Source organism: Gracilinanus agilis, chromosome 1 (assembly GCF_016433145.1).
Source record: "Gracilinanus agilis isolate LMUSP501 chromosome 1, AgileGrace, whole genome shotgun sequence".
In the NCBI taxonomy this organism is placed as follows: domain Eukaryota; kingdom Metazoa; phylum Chordata; class Mammalia; order Didelphimorphia; family Didelphidae; genus Gracilinanus; species Gracilinanus agilis.
This window is the reverse complement of record NC_058130.1, coordinates 709,554,665-709,567,758: the sequence shown is the minus strand read 5'-3', so window position 1 is coordinate 709,567,758 and position 13,094 is coordinate 709,554,665. Positions and strand designations below refer to the sequence as shown.

Genomic DNA, 13,094 nt, shown 5'->3' with positions numbered 1-13,094 from the left:
GGGAGCACAGTGGGGCAGCAGAGCGTGAATACGACGTGTCTGTGGCCTGGGGTGGGGGGGTCTGACTCGTCCCTCCCACCTCCAGGACCCCCACCTGGACAAGTTCTTCACGCTGGTTCATGTCTTGGAGGAGGCGGCCTTCCCCTTCCGCCTGAAGGATGTGATCCTGAGTGAGAATAACGTGGAGGCGGAACTAAAGAGTAGCGTGGGGGCCCTGCGGCTGGCCAGCCCCGAGCCCCTCGTCGCCTTCTCCCACCACGTGCTGGACAAGCTCATCCACCTCATCGTTCGGCCCCCCGTCATCGGAGGCCAGATAGGTGAGAGGCGAGGGTCTGGGCTGGCCAGAGCGGCCGGCGGTTCTGGGAATGGTTGGGCCGCCTCTGGGCTTCAGCTTTCCAGACTGGGAAATGGGTGAAAAGGGTGAGCTTGGGACAGTGCAGGGCCTGGGAGAGCCCCGGCTTCATACGAGGGGTGGGAGAGCCCAGAGCTGACTCGGGGTGACCCCCCTGCTCCGTAGTGAACCTGGGCCGTGGGGCCTTTGAAGCCATCGCTCTTGTGGTCAGCCTCATTCACAAGAGCCTGGAGGGAGCCCAGGACCAGAGGGGTCACAACCAGCTGCTGGCCGCCTATATCCACTATGCCTTCAGATTGCCCGGCCCTGAGCCTGGCCCCGCAGGGGGTGAGTGAGCGAGGCCCCCCGGGCCCCGGGGGGTGCCCCTTCTTCCCAGGACTGACCACTCTCCCCAGCCTCAGGCCCTGGCCCACTGGAGCCGAGCCCTGGGGTAGGGGCTAGGGAGCGCCCTGTGGGGTCTGACCGGGTGTGGGGAGAGGGCCTGGGAGCCCTTCCAGCCCTCACACGTCACTCTCTTCCCCCCCAGTGCCTCCTCCGCCCCCCGTGCAGTGTGCTACGCTGTCCCGTGCCCCCGGCCGGCCCTCCAGCCTCCACCTGTCGCGGTCCAAGAGCATCAGCAGCAGCAACCCTGATCTGGCCTCCTCTCCCTGCTCCCCAGATGAGGAGGTCACCCGCATCCTGGCCTGCAAGGTGTGGGCTGGGGCCCGGCAGGGGCGGGGGGAAGGAGGATGGGCTTTGGAAAGAGTGAAGAGAACTGGGGGCTTGGCGTCCTTTGGTGGAGGGTGGGGGGAGATGAGCGGGGCAGGATGCGGATCCCCCTCACGTCCGGGGGCCTGAAGATGGACACATGAGGTGATCCCCGGGTTCTGCGGATGGCTTGTGGCTAACCTGGGGCAGGTCCCCTGGGCAGGCCTCAGTTTCCTCCTCTGTAACACGAGGGGCCTAGACTGGATGATCTCTAAGCTCTTCCCTGTTCTGGAAACCGAGTCTGTCCTCTCTGCCATTCTCCCATGCACAAACACACCCCACAGCCAAAGCTAAAGGCCTTTCCTGAGCGGAGCGGGCCTCGGGGGTCATTGTGTGGGTTCGGTGTGCATGCATATATGACACATGTGTGTGTGCCAAAATGCCGTGGAAGCCTGTGCTTGGTTTCACCCTGGTTTTCCTCTCTCTCCCATGTCTCTGGTGCCCCTTCCCCGCACCCCTCTCCCTGCACCCACTCACCCACCGGCCGGGCTCCAGGGTGTGGACCGTTCTCACTCCTGGGTGAATTCTGCTTATGCCCCGGGGGGCAGCAAGGCCGTCCTGAGGCGGATTCACCCACACTACAGCGCTGACCTCAAACAGGTGCCCACCCTGCCTGCAGCTTGCACTCCCAGGGCCCCAGTGCATGCCCCCCGGCCCTGCTTTGGCATGAGCTCTGCTCCCCATTAACACGAGGGTCTGCCTAACGGAGCCAAAGAAGGGAACACGTATTTCTAAGTCCTTTCTCTTGGGGTGGGGAGGGGGAACAGCTTCCTATCTGACCTGGTGAGGGAAAGAGCTGGGCCCCAGGGCTGGGCAGGTCATCTGAGCCCGTCTTCAGCCTCTCTCCGGTCAAGGTTGGTGACCACAGCTAGGGGACAGGGAATAGGCCCAAGGGCCAAGCCCAGGGTTCCAGGACTGGCATGTAAGCGTATTCAAGTCTCAAGGGATCCTTGTAGCTTTCTTACTCTTTTCACCTTACCTGGAATGTCCCCCTACGTCCCACCCCAGTGCATAATCTAGCGGTCATTTGAGGCCAGGCCCCCCTCGACATCCTCTCTGAAGCCTCCCCAGCTTCTTCTGGGCCTTCCCAACTGAACCATACTCAGCCCTTTGTCATGCTCAATTCATTTAAGAATTATTACGCTCTTCCTCTCCATAAAGCCCTGTACGCTCTGTCCAGCCTCATCCTCCAATTCTCTTTCCTTTTGAGTTCTGTCTCTCGAGTCAGCTAATAAGTATTGATCACTGAGCACCCCGTGTGCTGGGCACTGTGCCTGGGGTGGGGGATACAAAGATAACACCCACCACTGTCTTCAGGGAAATTACATTTCTATCAGAGAATACGTCTATGGAGAGAACAGAATCAATAGGAAGCGAAGGGGGCAGCGTCGGGGCAGCAGAAAAGCCCTCAGGCAGGAGGTGGGATGGGAGCTGACCAGGGAATTGGGGAGGCAGCAGCCAGAAGTGAATTCCAGTTGGGGGAGCAGCCAGTACCCACAGCCCAGAGAAGGGAAATGACAATAATAGCAGCTAGCATTTTAGTGCTAGAAACTTTGCAAAGCATTTGACACATTAGCTCACTTTCTCCCCAGCAGGGGCTATTATTAGCTTCCTTTTACAGGTGTGAAAACTGAGGCAGGCAAGTGAATTGCCCAGGGTAATCTAGCATTTAAATGTCAGAGGGGGTCTGCTTGGCTACAGACCCCACATTCTATCCGCTGTCCCCCCTCTCTGCCAATGGAGTTTCTCCTAGAGGAGGCCAGCTTGATTGAACCCTAGAGTTGTCTCGGGGGTCAGTTGGCAAAGAGCCTTATTGCCAAACAGAGGAGTTTCTATTTAATCCTAAAGGCAATAGGGAGCTGTAAGAGTTTATTGAGTAAGAGAGTGATGTGGTCAGACCTGTACTGAAAGCATTTTTTTTTTTTAAATTTTTTAAACCCTTAACTTCTGTGTATTGACTTATAGGTGGAAGAGTGGTAAGGGTAGGCAATGGGGGTCAAGTGACTTGCCCAGGGTCACACAGCTGGGAAATGTCTGAGGCCGGATTTGAACCTAGGACCTCCCGTCTCTAGGCCTGGCTCTCAATCCACTGAGCTACCCAGCTGCCCCTTGAAAGCATTTTTGATAGCTGTGTAAAGGATGGCTTGGAACGGGGAAGAGGCACTTAAGTAGGCAGGAGTCCAAGAGAAAGGTGAAAGGAGCCTGTGTGAGCTTAGAGGTGCTGAAATAGGGACCAGAAACTATTGGGTCATAGATTGATGCCTGGAGGTCATGCGGTCCATCCCGCCCATTTTGCAGATGAGGAAATCAGGGCCCAGAGAGGGAGGTCCCTGGAGGGGAGGACCTAGGTCTCATGCTCTTGGCTGCCCCACCTTGGGACTGGGAGCAGAGTCCACAGTCCAGAACAGAATCCTTTGAAGGACTCAGGTGTCCCCCCATCTTTGCCCCACTGTGATTTGGGGGGAACAGTGACACCTAGTGGTCAGCAGAGGCTTTGCCTAGGGCCAGAGACCCGGTACCTTCCCTCCCTGCCTCCATCTCCTTCCTGGTCCTTCGCTGGTGGTGATGCTCTGGCTGATAAGAGAGAGCTAGCGAGTTAGGAGAGTGAATATCCTTCCCAAAAGAGAGGAAGTTCCTGAAGGACAAGAACCGTTTGATCTTTGTCTTCAGGTCAGCACGGGGGAGCATCTGAAACATATTTCCGATGGAATCTCTCTGCGTTTGGTTGTAGTTCGGTCGTTTTCAGACTCTTCCTGACCCTTTTTTGAGGTTTTCTTGGCAAAGATACTAGAATGGTTGGCCATTTCCTTCTCCAGCTCATTTTACAGATGAGGAAACTGAAGCAAACAGGGTAAAGGGACTTGCCAGCTAGTAAGTGCCTGAGGCCAGATTTGAACTTGGGAAGTTGAGTCTTCTGACTCCAGACCCAGCACTTTATCCGCTTATCCCCGCTAGCTTCCCTGGTCTCTCAATGAGACAGCTAAGGGGTGTACTGGATAGAATGCTGGACCTGGAACTGGTAAGACCCAAGGTCAAATCCAGCCTCAGATGCTTATTAGCTTAGTGACCCTGGGTAAGTTATTGAGCTTCTATGAGCTTTGGTCTTCTCATCTGCAAAATAAGGATCGTAACACTTGAACAGTTCTCTGCAAACCTTAAAGCGGTCTAAAAATACTGGCTGTTACCATTATTGTTATCTTCTGCCTCTTCTTACTTAGCCGCCTCAGACTGGCTTCCCCCAAGGATTATTTCCTCACTCCAAAATGTCTTTTTTCTTCTCCCCAAGTGGAAGCTCTGGGTCCCAGGCTGGAGGCTGATCTGTCTCCTCCATACCTCAGCAAGAGGGTCTTGAGATCCCAGAGGAAGAGCCGATGACCCCAGTGACTCCTTCATTCGAGACAGGCAGGGCAGTGAGGGCCAGCACAGCCTTTGGAAGAACCTGAGTTCTTCTCCCCTATCACCATGGGCTTCAAAAAAAGGGTTCTATCAGTAGGGGGTACAGGAAGTCCGAAAAGGGGAGCAGAATGGGCTGAAGGAATCAGTGAAGGATTTATGGAAGAGCTGGCTGGGCCCTAAAGGATGATTAGGATTTAAGATTAATGGGAGATAAGGAGGGAATTCCAGGCAGGGCTGTCAGTGAGCCTGCTATCGGTGGCTAATATTTTTTTTTTTTTAACTAAAATTACCTTCTGTCTTAGAATTGTTACTAAGTGTTGGTTCCAAGACAGAAGAGGGGTAAGGACTAGGCAACTGAGGTTTAAGTGACTTGCTAGGAAGTATCAGAGGCCAGATTTGAACTCAGGATCTCCTGTCTCCAAGCATAGCTCTCTATCCATTGAGCCATCCAACTGCCCCCTATATGTGGTCATTGTTGAAGAGACTAGCCTGGTTGGAGATTTTGGACTCTAGGGTAGGAACAGGATGTCGGATGAGGGAGGCAGTATTAGGCAGAAAGGATTAAATAGAAACTGAATGGAGGAAACATTGAATGCCAGATTGAGGTTAGAAGTAAGCATCATAGGAAATGGGAAACCACAAGGGTATTTTGAGCAGGAAGGCAAAGTTACCATGGATGACTCAGAATGGAGAACCTGGGATGGGAGAGGGGCAGAGGAGACTCAGGGTGAGCCCACACTGGCCCCAAGTAAGGCTGTTTCTGCCGGAGATGTTCATTTCCCCTTTGGATCATCCCATTCAGTGCCTCCTCTTTCTGCTTTCCCTCCTCCTCCTCTCCTTCCTCCCTCCTCTGCCCTATCCATACTAACCCTCTCCTCCATCATCTCTTCCTCTTCCTCTCCATCCTGCTCCATCCACAGACCATGGATCGAGGCCCTAACCGAGCTTCCTCCTATCTCGAGGGCTCCTCATCTCTCCCGGCGACCTCCCAGCCGAGACCCACTGGGAGGAAGGTAGCTTGGCAAAAGGGGCCCCGATGTTTCCTCTTGATCATCCCGTCATGGGGGCTACCTCCTCCTCTAGGGCCTAGCCTGAGGTGGCATATGGGGAGGCTGGTGGGGAAAGAGGGTCCACATCATCCCATCTCACTCTCCGACCTTTATTCTATCCCTGAGCCCTCTTGGTTGAATTCTGACTCCCCCATTATACATCACACCACCTCTCAAGGGGGCAGGGTCAAGGAGATGGACATGGGGATTGGGGCAAAGAGGCCCCAGCCCAGGAGCCCAGAGAGGGCAAAGAGCTAACTGGAGTCCCCCAGCACAGATTGGATAGGGTCCAAGTTTCTGGGATTTATGGTAGGAAGGGAAGGATGGAGGCTCCTCTCGTCCCCCCATGATGAGATCAAAGAGGGTAGATGCTTTGGCTGGAACTGCGATTCCTGAGTGGGATGGGGTGGGATGGGGAGTAACTTGGCCTCCTTGCGACCCCCACTCCCCTTGTCTCCCCTGAACCCCAGTTGCTGCATGAAGAGCTGGCCCTGCAGTGGGTGGTGAGTGGCAGTGCTGTTCGGGAAGCCGTCCTCCAACATGCCTGGTTCTTCTTCCAGCTCATGGTAAGCCTCTGAATCAGGATGAGGGATACTTTCCGGGATAGCTCTCTTGAAAGATTTGGGGTGGGGAGCAAGGTAGGTGGCTCAGTGGACAGTCAGACCTAGAGACATGAGGTTCAAATGTGGCCTCAGATACTTCCTGGTTGTGATATCCTGGGCAAGTCACTTAACCCCCATTGCCTAGCCCTTATTGTTCTTTTGCCTTGGAACCAATACTTAGAATTTAAGAAAAAGGAATTTTAAGAAAGGGGAAGGGTTAAACAAAAGAAAAAAGGAAGCAAAAAGGAATGAGGGTTCACCTGGAAAAGAGAAGACTTGGGTGGGACACAATAGGCATCTTACAGAATTGGACAAGTGATATAATAAGGAAGAGGAGTTAGACATTGAATCAGATTTAGAGCAGGACAGGATCTAGCACTCTTCTAGTCTGCTCCCCCGGCCACCTCCGTTTTACCAAGAAGTTCACTTATTGGTCCCAGTTTTGCCCAGGGAGTAAGTGAAGCAGCCAAGATTCAGCCTTGGGCCCTCTCACTCAGAACTAGGAACAATGGGAAGAACTTAGAAAGAGGCCCATTGAGGTCTGGAAAGGCTCCTCTTCAGCTGTCCCAGCTTTTCAAGGCAGACGCTGGCTGCTGGGCCACCTATCAGCTCTGTTGTTCTGGGTGCGGTTCCTTGTGGGATATGGGCCACCAAGGTCCTTTCTCCCTCAAATTCTGTGATTCCTCTTAGAGAATCCATTTACACAGGTGTGCCACCCGTCCCCCCAAATCTCTGGCCTTCAGCCTTCTTCTCTCCCTTTTCCCCAGGGGAAAAGCATGGCCTTGCACTTGGTGCTGAACGAGCGTCTGGACACCCCTCGGAAGCTCCGCTTTCCAGGACGTTTTATGGATGACATCACAGCTCTGGTCAGCTCTGTGGGGCTGGAGATCACTGCGCGCAGCCACAAGGTAGGAGCTGGCCTGGGGAGACCAGTTGCTGGGGGAAGTCCAGCCTCTAATGACAGATCATCACAAGCAGTGCTGACCTAGAGTAGGAGGGTGACTGGGGGAGCCAGGCTAGCCCAGAGGAAGGTGGCCTGAGGGGCCGTGATTGGGAGGATGGCCTCAAAGGAGGAACAAATAGAGATCTGTGTTACCCATTGTATGGGGCTCTCTCCATCAATCCTCCTATACCTACCTCTACTGCTCTGGTAGTGAGGACAGAGAGAAGGAGCAGTCCCAGGCCTTGCCCTTAAGGAGCTCCCAGTATGACAAGGGGGAAGGAGGTAATGCCTGCAAGATGGCCCAAGTCTGCATCTGACCACAAGTGAGGGTACACGGTTGAGCTCAGAGGAGAGATCCGTGTGGATTGTGACTTTGGGCGGCTTCCTGGAGAGGGGAGAGGGAAGGATGAGTGGGATTTTGACAGGATGGAATAATGGCATTAGGCCAACAGGGAGATGGAGCCATTGATAACAATAGGGAGGGCAGCAAGATTTGCTGGGGTTCTGGTTTTGGGGGAAAGCGAGGCGGACATGACTCCTTTGGACCGAATGAGTTCAGAGGGTCAGCAGGATGGATGTCTGGGTCAAATGCCCAGGAAGAGGTGAGAGCAGGGGATCAGGGGTAGGACTGGAAGAAATGGTTTGGGGTCATATGCTTAGGGGAAGAAACAAAATGGAGAGAGGGGATACCAAGATGGAATGGAGGGGTGCCTTCCCTTCTTAAGAGTGGTCAGAGAGACTGGTCAGGAGGAAGCAGGGGTGGTGGGTCTAGACCTGGCCCCGATGGCCAATGCAGATGGCCTCTACACATCCCTGCCTGGCTCCTGAAATGGCTGTCCTGCCCTTGCTCCCTCCAGGACTCGGAGCTGGCTGAGCGCCTCAACACCAGCCTGGCCTTCTTCCTCAGTGACCTCTTGTCCCTGGTGGATCGAGGATTTGTCTTCAGTCTCATCAGGACCTATTACAAGCAGGTAGAAGAGGGAGGCTCTTGGGCTGGGAGAGCGTTCCTGGTAGGATGGCGGGGGAAGACAGGAAGAATCTACGGGGGTACTCGGGTGGGATGAGGAGGAGGGGGAGGAAGGAAAGAGGTGACTGTGGGGCAATCCCTCCTCGGCCAGCCATACTGACCACCGCCTTGGACAGGTGACCACTCGACTGCAGTCGTCCCCAAACCCCAATGGGCTGATAACTCTGCGCTTGGACTTCACCCGAATCCTCTGCAGCCATGAACACTACGTGACTTTGAATCTGCCCTGCAGCCCCATCTCTCCCCCGGCCTCCCCTTCCCCTTCTGTCTCCTCCGCCACCTCTCAGGTAAGGCCACCCTCAACCATGACCCTGACTCGAATCCTCCACCTCCTCCCTGTCACCAGAGTGGGACGTGACCCTGGGCTGCAGCCTTGGGCCGGGCTCTCCCGGGGGTCAGCCCCTGAACTTGCAGTGTCCCCCTTAGAGCTCAGCCTTCTCCAGCCACGTCCAGGACCCCAAGGTGATTGGCATGTTCGAGCTTTCTGGCTCCTTCCGGCAGCAGCACTTCCTGGCTGGGCTCCTGCTGACCGAGCTGGCCCTGATCCTGGAGCCCGAGGCCGAGGGGTGAGTGAGTGCCGCCTCGGCCCACGGATGCACCTCTGTTCTCTGAGGGTGGGTGGGTGAGGGCCCACGTGACCACTCGCCCCCTAAACCTCCCCAGGGTGTTCTTCCTGCACAAGAAGGCCATCAGCGCCGTGCACAGCCTCCTGTGCAGCCATGATGCCGATGCCCGCTACGCGGAGCCGGAGGTCAAGGCCCGGGTGGCCCAGCTCTACCTGCCGCTGCTCACCCTGGTCCTGGACACGCTCCCCCAGCTGCATGACTTCTCAGGTCAGCCTAGCCCGCTTCCGATGGGGGTGGGGGGTGCCGAGGAGGAGCCTTCAGCCAGGGGGTAGATAGGGTTAGTTCATGGCACCCACTGTGTGCCGGGCGCTAAAGTGCTAATAAGCACTTTATAAATAAAGTTAAATTTAATCATTTAATAATTAAAATTATTGAAGATGTTAGGGTTAATTTTGTGTGATGAGAGACTAGAGAACAACCCTTCGAGGTGAGTGTTATTCTTTTTTTTTTAACCCTTCCCTTCTGTCTTAGACTCAATACTATGTATTGGTTCCAAGGCAGAAGAGTGGTAAGGGCTAGGCAATGGGGGTTAAGTGACTTGCCCAGGGTCACACAGCTGGAAGTGTCTGAGGCCAGATTTGAACCCAAGACCTTGCTCTTTGGGCTTGACTCTCAATCCACTGAGTCACCTAGCTGTCCCCTGGGTGTCATTATTTATTCCTGTTTTACAGTTGAGGAAACTGAGGCAAAGTTTAAGTGACTTACTTAGGGTTGCACCAATAATAAGTGTCTGAGACTGGTTTTGAACTCAGGTCTTCTTATCTTCAAGGCCAGTGCTCTGTCCGCTGTGCCACCTAGCTGACTGGGAGACTTAAATTTAGTTCAAATCCTGCCTCAGACACTCACTACTTGTGTGACACTGGGTAAGTCATTAAACCTCTTTGTTTCCTCTTCTGTCAAGTAAGGATGGTAATAATATCGTCTACCTCCCAGAGTCGTAGCATGGCTGACACTTTGCAAACCTTAGAGCACTATCTAAATGCTGATTATTACCATGGTCATCACCTCCTGGGCAACCGCTGGGGGCAGCGCCCCTCCTCCCCCTGGACCCGGGCTCCCTCTCCACCCTCCAAAAGATGCATCCTGGCAGTGCCGGCCTCGAGGGCTCCCCGAGGAGAGGGGCTGCCTTCCTTCCATCCCCTTTGCCAGGCTCACAGAGGCTTTTCTTGGGGGTCCCAGGCAGCGGAGAGAGAGGGAAGGAATTGGTTCAGGGGAGCCCCTACTCACCTAAGAAAAAGGTCCGGCTCCTCCTCACCTCCCCCTCCCAACTCCCAGTCAAATCTGTCCTCCCCTCTGCAGAGAGTGGCGGGCAGCGCTCCCGGCTGGCTTCCGTGCCAGATGTGGACATAGACTTGGATGGGAGCGGCACCATTAGCCCGTCGGTGGCGATGGCCATCGCAGGCAGCCCCCTGCCCCACGGCTCACGGCCCAGCCTCCCCCAGGGGCCTCCGCCTGTGAGTACCGAGGGGTCCTGAGGGCTCTGAGCCCCCCGTGTGCCTACAGGGCGAGGCGAGGGCAGGACCCCAGCATCCTGAGCCAGAGAAAGGGCCGCTGGGCTCCCCTTGGGTGGCCTCCACAGACAGCCTCTTCCTAGGCTGGGCGGATGGGTTGAGGGTAGAGGATGAAGGGATCTCACTGCCTCTTCAGCCGGAGTCCAGAGGCGGGTGTCTGGGGTGGGGCAGGGCCAGCGGTGCCTCTCGGGCAGCCTTCTCTCTCCCGCTCTCAGGCTCCCCGCACCGTGAGCCCCCTGGCAGCAGACACCAGCCGCACCCTGCTGATATGCGCCCTGTGGGTGCTGAAGAACGCGGAGCCCGGGCTCCTGCAGCACTGGACCAGTGACCTGGGTCCCGGGCAGCTTGCCCGCCTGCTGGACCTCCTGCATCTCTGTACATCCTGCTTCGAGTACAAGGTCTGCCCGCTTCTTCCCTGGCTGACCTAGTACAAATCCATTCCCCTCCGGTCTCTGGTTTCTACACCCATGAAACGAAAGGGTTGCGCTGAACGACCTCCACGCTCCCTTCCAGCTTGAGAGCTGGGACGCCGCCGTCCCACCGCCTGTCCCTGAAAGGGCCACACCAGGTCCTGGGACTAGGCAGACCCCCCGTGACACCATTGCTAGTGTGGCAGAGGCCATCCCAGGCCAGGCCAGAGTCCCCGCTCTCCCTTCCATTCATTCCCCCAAGGACTAGAGGCTCCCACCCACTCTGCCACCCGGGTCCTCCCTGTGCCTCAGCGGGGCACGCTCCAGGCACTGTACTAAACCCGGGGGGCACAAAGAAAGGGATACCAGCCCCTGCCCTCAGAGCTCACAGTCCAATGAGGGAAACCACTGGGGGCCAACAAGATGGAATCAATGTAAATGGCAGCTAATTTCAGAGAGAAGACACTAGCTGACTTGAGTTTTGGGAAGAGTCAAGGAGGGAAGGCATTCCAGGTGTCAGGGCAGCTGGGGGCCAAAGGCACAAAGATGAGAGATGTGAGGAAAAAAAACAACCAAAAACCAGCCAATAGATCCCAGGGCAGCTGGACCACTGAGTACGGGGAAGGGAATAAAGATGACTGGAAAAGGAGGAAGGGGCCAAGTTGTGAAGGTTCGTTATCATTAGGTTTATTATTATTATTATATTTATCATTTTTATCATTGGGTTGTGTTCAACTCTTTGTGACCCCATTTGGGGTTTTCTTGGAAAAGATCATAGAGTAATTTCTCATTTAGCTTCTCCAGCTCTTTTTCCTTTAAGACCCTTACCTTCCATATTGGATCCTAGGCAGTGGGGACTAAGTGACTTGCCTAAGATCACACAGCTAGCAAGTGTCTGAATCCAGATTTGAAGGCCCCCCCTGTCTCTAGGCTGGCTCGCAATCTCTGAGCCATCTAGCTGTCCCCTTTTCCAATTCCTTTTATAGATGAGGAAACGGAGGCAAAAAACATACAGTGATTTGCCCAGGGTCACACAGCTAGGATTTGAGGCTGGATTTGAACTCGGGTTTTCCTAACACCAGGTCTAGTAGTCACCACTGCCAAAAAAGAGGATTTTATGTTTGATTTGATTTATATTTGAAGTGATAGAGAGCCATGGGGGTTCATTGAGTAGGTAAGAAATATGATCAACCTGAAAGGCAGTTGGCAATGGAGTGGAAGATTGATTGGAGGGAGGAGAGCCAAGACAGGAAGACGAATTAGAAAGCTCTTGCAATTGCCCATAATGATGCCTTGAACTAAGGTGGTAGCTTTGTGGGCAGAAAAGAGAAGATGGGGCAGCTAAGTGGCACAGTGCATAGAATGCCAGGTCTGGAGACAGGGGGTCTTGGGTTCAAATCTATCTCTGACACTTCTTAGCTGAGTGACCCTGAGCAAGTCACTTAACACCCTAACACACACACACACATACATACATACATACATACATACACACACACACACACACACACACACACACACACACACACACACACCATTGCCTATTTCTTGCTACTCTTCTCTCTTAGAATTGATTTTATGGAGATCAGCTAGGTGGTTCAGTAGATAGAGCCAGGTCTGGAGGTGTGAGATCCTGGGTTCAAATGTGGTATCAGATACTTCCTGGCTGTATGACTCTGGCCAAGTCATTTGACCCCATTGCCTAGCCCTTACACTCTTCTGCGTTGGAATCAATATTGATTCTAAGATGGAAGGTTAGGATTGAAAAAAAAAAAAAAAGATAAACACAACGTAGTTGGTGGTATGAGATGAGAACTCGCGGTAAATGGAGAGATCTGGGGATCATTTATGTAGAGAGGATCATTGAAATCGGGTTGGTGGGGAGGGAGAGGTCAGGGGGCGATCCAGAGCCCTGTAGTAAGAGGGAAAGAAGAAGGGATGTGGTGAGAATATAAAGAGATGATCACCGAACCCCGGGAGCTGATGAGATCACCAGGTGCACTAGAACAGCATGAAAAATAAAAGGACCAGGGGCAGCTGGGTAGCCCAGTGGATTGAGAGTCAGGCCTAGAGACAAGAGATCCTGGGTTCAAATCCGGCCTCAGCCACTTCCCAGCTGTGTGACCCTGGGCAAGTCACTTGACCCCCATTGCCCACCCTTACCACTCTTCCACCTATGAGACAATACACCGAAGTTATGGGTTTAAAAAAAAATAAAAGGACCAAGGAGAGACTTTGGAGAGGGGACACCCATGTTCGATAGGTGTGACCTGAAGACCCAGCAAGCAGGGAGAGAGCAGGGTCATGAAAACCTGGAGAGGAGGCCCTTGGCACCTTGGGAACCGAATGCTACCTCCCCCTACCCCACACCATCTGCCTCCACGTCGCCCCCGTTTTGCATCTGTCTTGCCTCGAGACTTGGACCAGAGGG

The 13,094-nt window shown here is 54.3% G+C and overlaps 1 protein-coding gene across 1 annotated transcript in view; it reads left to right on the top strand.

The window, feature by feature from the left end:
* DOCK6 (dedicator of cytokinesis 6) overlaps positions 1-13,094 on the top strand; it is a 65,357-nt gene that overhangs the window by 43,155 nt on the left and 9,108 nt on the right. Inside the window, 13 exon segments of the mRNA XM_044684992.1 lie at positions 86-317; positions 518-679; positions 879-1,042; positions 1,595-1,699; positions 5,416-5,508; positions 6,015-6,110; positions 6,914-7,054; positions 7,947-8,060; positions 8,233-8,403; positions 8,543-8,682; positions 8,780-8,949; positions 10,042-10,196; positions 10,469-10,651. Coding sequence (XP_044540927.1) covers positions 86-317; positions 518-679; positions 879-1,042; positions 1,595-1,699; positions 5,416-5,508; positions 6,015-6,110; positions 6,914-7,054; positions 7,947-8,060; positions 8,233-8,403; positions 8,543-8,682; positions 8,780-8,949; positions 10,042-10,196; positions 10,469-10,651 — 1,926 coding nt within the window.